Source organism: Plenodomus lingam, assembly GCF_022343315.1.
Source record: "Plenodomus lingam strain CAN1 chromosome Unknown contig_14, whole genome shotgun sequence".
Taxonomy (NCBI): domain Eukaryota; kingdom Fungi; phylum Ascomycota; class Dothideomycetes; order Pleosporales; family Leptosphaeriaceae; genus Plenodomus; species Plenodomus lingam.
In genome coordinates, this window is record NW_027093932.1 from 1,672,137 (window position 1) to 1,680,116 (window position 7,980).

The following is a 7,980-nucleotide window of genomic DNA, read 5'->3' on the forward strand; positions in this document are numbered from 1 at the left end:
CGTGCATCACTGCGGTTGCCTGGCAGTTGATTGGCCTTGCAGGGCTGGGAGAGGAATGTGGCATCCAATGGGTCGATGGAAAGGGACTGTGCAGCCGTTCTTGCACGACTGATTGACGAGGTTGGCGTCAGTCAGCTGCAAGGGTGTTGTTTGGCGAGGAGAAGTGCAGGAGAGAGGAGAGGAGAGCAGCGGGGCCACGAGAGCCAGCAGCCAGCACAGCCAGCTTACCTAAGAGTGGCTGACTGTTTGGATGTGGCGCATGAGAAAGCCTTCAGCCACACATGAACCCACCGGGTCCCACTTGTCAAAAAGCTTACATGGGACACAAGCGGAACAGCGGAAGGCGCCACAGCTGCCTGACTTGCCAACCAGGACCAGGACGACGACTGGGAGATGGGTACAGACTTACTCTACATACCATAGGGACCTGAGACTCTCGCTCTGTGCCGCTCCACCAGGCCTCAGCCATTGCAGTCGCATAACTACTCTCCTGTATAAAAGCGCATACCCTGCATCTCGTGCCGCCAGAGAACATCCATCGCAGACGCAGACTGCTGCAACAACCACCTCGGGGCGTCCCCAAAGCGCCACACTCCCCCCTTCCACATATCCCTCCCTCCCTCCTTTCGCCCCAACATACGCGCTATGGGGCTCCTTTCCATTCTCCCGGCGAGCTTCGCCGTGGTGGAAACATGGATCACACGCCTTTTTGTAAGTGGTGATACAGCCCATCGGTCGACTGCGCAGTATGGCCACTCATGCGGCTCCCAGCTATTCATAGGTGCCCTCATCATCGGCCCATGGGTTGCTCTGCTCCTCTATGACCTTGTCCTCTACATCCTCCGCGCCGTCTCGTATGAGATTCCCGTCATCGGCGGACGCGCTCGCGGTAAGGCACGACCGCGTGCCCCAAGTCTCACCGAACGGCCTAGTGGGCATCGTCGGAAGTTCAGTCTCGCGCGACGCGAGCGACCTACACTGAGTACGGGAGCCATCAAGGACGATCTGCAAGACACTCGCTATCGACGCTTGGCGGAGGAGCAGGAGGACAGCTCATCTGCATCGTGAGACGAACGAATACTCGGTGTGGTCTTGCGCAGTGTGTCTATACAGTCCGAGAAGCATTGTAGCCTGGCGCAGAAGGGGCACTGCCCGACTGTATGCAAGCTGTGTACCGCTCCCAGACGTTACAAGCAATAGACTATCGAGTTGTCTATTGTCACCACACATGTTCCTGAAAACATACTGTGCAGTGAGTGTCGCTCGCCGACTTCGGTACCCGGAAGCACGTCATCGTGTCGTTATTCAAATGAACCATCTCAGTCCCAAAGGCAGAGATGAGTGGATATCCACCGTAGCAGTGCGGATCATGTCTCTCAACTGCCAGTTCTCTCTTGTATGGCCACTTCTGATATATGCCATGCAACACCTAATCACTAATTGCCTTCGATGATTACTCTGACCCAAAAAGATTCTTCCTCAGGATACAAAGAATGCTAATCCATCGTCTCTTACAATCGCAGGGGATCAGTCCCAGATAGGAGCAGGCACCAATCACAGCCCGTATCCCCAAATCACTATGGTAAGCCCATTGAGGCTAGCGCAATATGGAACGCGACATCCGGTCGCATGTCAATAAACTCTCCTCTTCACGCGTCTCTTTCGCCATTACTCCAACACCAATTTCCAGTTGACTACCTTCTCCAGAAACACCGATTTTCATCACAAGATAATCTCTACATTCGGCAATACTCGCCCAAGATTATCAATGGCTCCTTCTACATCCAAGACGACGACTCCCAAGGCGGCCAACACTGCGGGTGTCAAGAAGGCGGTGCGTCCAAAGGGCAGTGGCAAGAAGCATGGTGCTCGGACTGCCATGGTCAAGATGCAAGCTTACTGTAAGTTTTGACCGTCTTCGAGCGCGTTCGACGCGCTTTCTAACGCGATCTCTCCCAATCTGGACGAAGTGGCATGGTGAGGTGATGTACGCTTACGATCAACAACAGTCAAAGAGAACCGCCCCAAATACTCCAAGCTCGACTTCAAAGAGTATGTTTTGTCCATCTGAAATGGCATTTGAACGCGACACTGACTTGACTATTAGACAGCAAAAGGAGCTTGGCAAAGACGTGCGTTCAACCTTCCTGAAGCACAGTACTAAGCGCAATTGAAGCAGCACATGGAACTTTGAAGAACACTTACTGATTTCAATCAGTGGAAAACATCGGCAGAGAACCCAAAGAACGCGGCCGCATAAGCTGTTGCTAGCTCTCTACCCGTTCAATCCTTGGTCGCCCTGGCTTGACTAGCGGGCCCGAGATTACCTTTCCTACTGCATAGAATCACATTCTGAAGTCTGGAGGCTTTAGCAGATGCATCCTGACCCTCGCCGAATCCTTTCTTTCATTTTACCGCCGACGGTGTCTTGTTCTGAGTCAGTTCACTTCTCTCCATGGCCATGGGGAGTTTGGTACTTACAGGCGGTACGCGGCTGCTTTGCACATTCGTAGTTTTGCTTGATGGCAAAATGGATGATCTTTGTTCAAAATTGATTCGTTCCTTCGTGCAAGCAGGAGCTGCAGTGTACCTACATTTGCAGTGACGCGGGCCGTTTAGGCTAATTGCATACAGGGACATAGGTGAGGACCACTGGATTGCAACGAAATACTGCTTCTCAGGTCGGATCTTCCAATGTCCAACCCGAGTACACAGAGAAAGAGAGAGCATAGCCATGTGCAGGTAGCTCTCTCTCTCTCTCTCTCTCTCTCTCTCTCCACCCATCTAATTGCAAGTGTAAGCTCTTTGTCAGCTTTCGGCGGAGCTAGGCGCTGCCCCGCATTCAGGTTACCGAAAGGTCGCCCCGACATCGTCGCCTCCACATACAAATCCATCTACCGAAAGCTTTGCACGCCGTTCTTTGCGTCGTTCGAGCCTATTAAGCGTAGGGCTTTGGTCAGCCCAGCGTGTGCCTCTCTAGGCGAATTCACGCGTCGAGCTTACGCGGGATAGTTCCGATTATATCTAACTGCTAACATAATCACCTTCTCCAACACTGGGAAAGCTGCTACCTAAACTCTCTGAATATCGTCTACTTGGTCGTGAGATAGCCATTATCAGCTGCAATTCACTGATTCCCCTCCTATTCAATCAATCGCCCACTGCACTTCCACGTTGCGATTTCTCTGCCCTTCAAGCTAGAACCACCTACAGACAATTTACAACCCCTCGTCTTCACCATGACCTCGAATCCTGCGCCGAAGGCAGCTTCCACTGTCCCTGAGCTCAAAAATCTTACCATCGACAACATTACAGAGAACGTGCACCGCATCAACTCGCAATGCGCCGACCCACGCCTAAAGTATGTGATGGAACGATTGGTTTCGCACTTGCACGACTTCGCGCGCGAAACGCGATTAAGTTTTGATGAGTGGATGGCCGGTATCAAGTTTTTGACAGAAGTTGGGCAAATATGTACGGATGTGCGACAGGTACGTCGCTCTCACTGGTGCACGGAATGAGGGTTGTCTGGGTACAAATGCGGCGGATGCGGAAACACCCTTCATGACTTACGAATAACGGGTCTGATACATGCTATAGGAGTTCATTCTCCTCTCCGACATTGTTGGCCTCTCCTTGCTTGTCGACAGCATCGACCACCCCAAACCCCCTCACTCTACCGAAGGTACAGTCCTCGGGCCTTTCCACACCCATGACGCTTCCACCCTTCCTGCGGGCGCCGCCATTTCAGCTGATTCCTCCGGCGTCCCTCTCCTCGTCCTCTGCACCGTCAAATCAACGACTGGAGCCCCCCTTTCTGGTGTCAAAATCGACGTCTGGGAAACCGACAGCAAGGGCAAGTACGACGTGCAATATGAGGATCGCGGCAACAACGCCGATGGACGTGCGATTCTTGTAAGTGACGATGCAGGCGTATTTTGGTTCAAGGCGATTGTGCCAGTGCCGTACCCCATCCCGAATGATGGGCCCGTGGGCAAATTACTGGAAAAATTAGGTCGTCATTGTTGGAGACCGAGTCACATGCACTTCATGTTTGAGAAGGAGGGTTTCGATCATTTGGTTACGTAGGTACCCTCTTTCCCGCCCGTACCTCCTCCCCTCTGCCCGTATCACCAAGATTGGCGAGTGGGAAACCTTTGCTGACGCATAATACAGCGCCTTGTATGTTCGCGGCTCTGATTACGAGACTACAGACGCCGTCTTCGGCGTTAAAGACTCTCTAATTGTAGCGCTCGAGTCGGTAACGCCAGAGCTAGCAAAGCAGTATGATGTTGAAGAGGGTACTAAACTGCTCAAATACGACTTCATACTCGTCACAGACGACGAGACGAAACAGCTGCGCCACGATGAAGCTGTGAAGGCGATGAAGGGCTTGGGAGGAGAGGGTATGCTGATTGTTAATGGGCTGCCCATCCCAGATGTCGACTAAGTTCGAGTCGTACGACCTTGATTATCGGCCATGTTTATGTCGGAATTGTCGCCGCCAACATTCAACGATGGGGCTGCTCGCGTGTACAATATTGCCTATCGATTATTCCTGCACAGTCTGCTATTTAAGTCGCATATGTAAGAATGTACATTATTTATATTTGCCCCACTGTGCCAATCTTAAAACTCACATTTTATCTTCTAGATCCTATAGGCGTCCCCAATCACTCCATATTTATATTTATACCAAGTTGACGGATCAATGCCCACAAACATTGACACGGCGCCAAACTGACCAACTTTTAATACAGGTATGACTGGGAGTGGTGTGTAACCTTGACAATATCTGTCAAATGACCTGACACACTTCTCGCGCCAGAAGACGCGATTGGAATTCTCAAGTTGATCAAACGTGATATGGACAAATCCGATAGGAATCGACAGTACCGCTTTTGTGTGTATTGTTCTCTGTTATAATCGCGTTGCAATGCTATCGCTGACGTCAATTCATATTCACCGTTAACCTTCACCACAACTACTAGGCCAAAGCTAGCGCCACGCACGTAATCTGCCTACCAGATATTCGTGAAAACTTTCAGAAATTCCACGACTTACCAAAACCTCCCCGATCCATATCTGGTGCTGGGGATTCTCCACAGCAGCTCAATATGTTTGTCCGCAGTGGCAACAACTCCGGCGACGAGCACACCCTCGATTCTGGATACAAGTCTGATCACGACACGCAATCTGAGCTCGGGAGTGATAGGCCAGTACTACACTGCTATCGTCTTGTTGAGGGAATGTGAGTAATTCGACCGCTCCATGGTATCAGCGCTGACCGATTTGCAGGAAAGACCGCCCTTGCACTTCCAGGTCTGACTGTTCAGGCAAGCTCGCCCGCCGCACAGCATCTTCCGAGTCTCCTCGTGCCAAAGCAGAGTTCAAGGACTTGTTACCTCCACAAATGAGCGTGTCAGTATTGAAGTTGCCGAAAGCCTTTGGCGCTTGCTAATAATTTCCAGTGAAGAACATTCCGACAGCCAAGAGCAGCAAGAGGCCCAGCAAGAAGCTGAAGTCTGCGAGACTGACTCCGAAGACGAAATCTCACAGGATTTCAACATTCCATATGTGACTCCGGAGAGTTTCCCTGTCGTTCCCCTCCCGAGGACGCTCCTAAGGGCTGGTTACAAAACCGCTGCAAGGAAGGTCAAGAAGCTCAATGCGAAAGGCAAAGAAAAGGCCCAAGTTCAGCAGGAGTTTGATGGATCCTCCGTCTTGTCAAAGGAAAGCAACACCCAACGTCAACCCGAGGACAGGAGGCTGCTTGCTGAAGTACTTGTACCGAGACAGAGAGCACAATTCAGCTTTGCGGATGCTATAGAGGCGACTGAAGGACTGAGGCAATTTAGTGACGGCGATGGCAGTGAAATTGAAGATGAGTACGTTTGAAGCTCACGAGAGGGCGTATTATAGTAGTCCGACCAGATTAACTTTGTTCTAATGGTTTTCTTACAATTGAACACCTGTCCAATTAATGATCGTTAACGATTCCAGGAGGGCATATTGCGCCGAATCGTGGGCCGTCTCCTGAAGTTGCTGGTAGCGGAGCATGTAGCTAGTGTGAACATTATGTGCATAGCCAAATACATGTATACCTACAATGAACCATGTGTTCAAGGCCGATCGCTTGACATATTGTGACGCGACTGCGAAACTGTGCCCGGTCTTCACTTGTGGGGCCAAACGCGTGGAAGGTTCACCAGTTCACAGGCAAACGCCTCACCCTCATGTTTGCTTACTCTTGCACCAGGGCCGACCCGGAGTCCACCCAACTTTCATCACCTTTTCTATCAACAAAACTCCTTTCTGTCCATCCGCAACATCTCGTACAACATCATGTTGTCTCCCGAAGGCCAACGTGCAGTACTCCAGCTGTGGGCAAACAACACGGACGTTGTGGTCGGTCCGAAAGAAGAACCTCAGGCCGCCTTCATCCGCTTGGCAGGAGTCAAAGGCTGGCTTGAAGGTGACGTGAATTGGTGCATATACTGGCAGTCTTGTTTCGGCGAGGATTATCGTCGTTCTGGGGAGGGTAAGAAGCGCATTCCAACATGGAGAGGCCGAAGGCGGTTAGACCCTCGCGGGCTGAGGAATGGACATCTGGAGAAGCTGACGACCACGTCTTAGATTCAGTGCAAGCAACTACGACCATGCAGGCTACGCCGACCTCAGGAAAGATGAACGACGATATAGCGACTCCTCCTGCTGATCTTGTAGAGCGCATGCGCCGGCTGTCCGTCTCCTCCGAGACTTCGTCGTTCTCAATCATCTCCGCAGCATCCAGCGGGCATTCAGTTCAGTCCCTCGACTCCAATGGTTCCCTCACGGGCGGCGTTCAGGTACTGCAAGACCCCCAGTCCAAAAGCATTGTACTAGAAAAAGAGAAAGAGAAAGAGAAAGAGAAAGAAAACGCGAAAGAAAATCCTGCTTCTACTACGACTGCTGCTTGTCTCCCGCCTGCTCCAACTACTAAGGCCAACGTGGAGGCAGCAGCCGGAGATAAGGGTAACGCCGAGTTCACGCCGACACCGTCAGCATGCCCGTTCTGGTACCAATTTACAGGCTTCACCCCGTCACCTACTGCCAAGTTCAGAGATGAATTCAACCGCCTTGCACAGCACCAGAAGTGGAGTAAGAATCAGAGGCGAAAATTTCAACTGCAGGCGCTCAAAGCCGAGATTGCATTCCACAGTGGCACATGCCTACAGAAGCTAGCCAAATGGCAGAATCTATGCGAAGAAATGGGCGTGGCGGAGAATCTGCCTTCAATAAACCAATGTAAAATGGTGAGTAGTTTTTCCTTTAGTCTCGCATTCATCGTGACAAAGAAGAGCTCATACCACACAGGCTCTCAAGAAAGTCTACGTCAATCTCTGGAACGTAATCGACCACCGCCGCAACCCTGAGATTGCCATCAAGCGGTTCAAATCTCGCACCCAGTTCTGCAAGGCCATTCGTTCTGGCACACCTTTTCCACGTGACATCGCCAAGCAGGACGGCTTCATCAACGTCTTACTTCGCACAATCTAAGTCTGCAATCTTTGTTTTAAGGAGCTACTACTAAGGGCGTATTTGGGTTGGGTACAAAGCGCATATCAGATCCATCCCCCGTGTCTTACCGCGGAACAAACATCTCGGGTTATCTATGGCGAAGGAGTTTTGGATTTGGAGTATATGTAGGATTTGGACTTGGATTTTACAAATGGCAATCCCAAACTTTTCAGCGATAAAGTGATACAAGAACTCCAGATTCGGAAGATTGCAAAATTGAGAAAAAAAAAACCTCCTGGATATGTTTCGTTTGTGTAGAAGGGGGTTTAAACTTCAAATCTTTGTAATATCTTGTAGACTTGTCTTTTGGGGGTATGTTCTTGCAATTGCATCAAGGCAGAATCTCTCACATCATGGCTTTTTCATCACTTTTGCATGTGATTTCGTTCCCTGTGGCTACGTGAGACTTGTATGCCAGCG

The 7,980-nt window shown here is 50.8% G+C and overlaps 5 protein-coding genes across 5 annotated transcripts; all 5 read left to right on the forward strand.

Moving 5' to 3' along the window:
- Positions 1-645: 645 nt before the first annotated feature.
- Positions 646-1,068, forward strand: IAQ61_002668 (uncharacterized protein; the record flags this gene model as incomplete). The annotated part of the gene is made up of 2 exons (XM_066095648.1): positions 646-711; positions 772-1,068. The coding sequence occupies 2 exons, from the start codon at positions 646-648 to the stop codon at positions 1,066-1,068; spliced, it is 363 nt and encodes a 120-aa protein (XP_065954484.1).
- A 700-nt stretch (positions 1,069-1,768) lies between these two features.
- On the forward strand, positions 1,769-2,260 carry IAQ61_002669 (uncharacterized protein; the record flags this gene model as incomplete). Its single annotated transcript, XM_003834528.2, has 4 exons — positions 1,769-1,901; positions 2,010-2,052; positions 2,108-2,132; positions 2,219-2,260. 4 exons carry the CDS (start codon positions 1,769-1,771, stop codon positions 2,258-2,260), a joined length of 243 nt encoding a protein of 80 aa, XP_003834576.2.
- Positions 2,261-3,239: 979 nt separating this feature from the next.
- On the forward strand, positions 3,240-4,450 carry IAQ61_002670 (uncharacterized protein; the record flags this gene model as incomplete). The annotated part of the gene is made up of 3 exons (XM_066095649.1): positions 3,240-3,491; positions 3,604-4,085; positions 4,177-4,450. 3 exons carry the CDS (start codon positions 3,240-3,242, stop codon positions 4,448-4,450), a joined length of 1,008 nt encoding a protein of 335 aa, XP_065954485.1.
- A 667-nt stretch (positions 4,451-5,117) lies between these two features.
- IAQ61_002671 (uncharacterized protein) lies at positions 5,118-5,898 on the forward strand (the record flags this gene model as incomplete). Its single annotated transcript, XM_066095650.1, has 3 exons — positions 5,118-5,251; positions 5,299-5,421; positions 5,472-5,898. 3 exons carry the CDS (start codon positions 5,118-5,120, stop codon positions 5,896-5,898), a joined length of 684 nt encoding a protein of 227 aa, XP_065954486.1.
- A 447-nt stretch (positions 5,899-6,345) lies between these two features.
- IAQ61_002672 (uncharacterized protein) lies at positions 6,346-7,539 on the forward strand (the record flags this gene model as incomplete). Its single annotated transcript, XM_003834530.2, has 3 exons — positions 6,346-6,541; positions 6,637-7,295; positions 7,357-7,539. 3 exons carry the CDS (start codon positions 6,346-6,348, stop codon positions 7,537-7,539), a joined length of 1,038 nt encoding a protein of 345 aa, XP_003834578.2.
- Between the last annotated feature and the right edge of the window lie 441 nt (positions 7,540-7,980).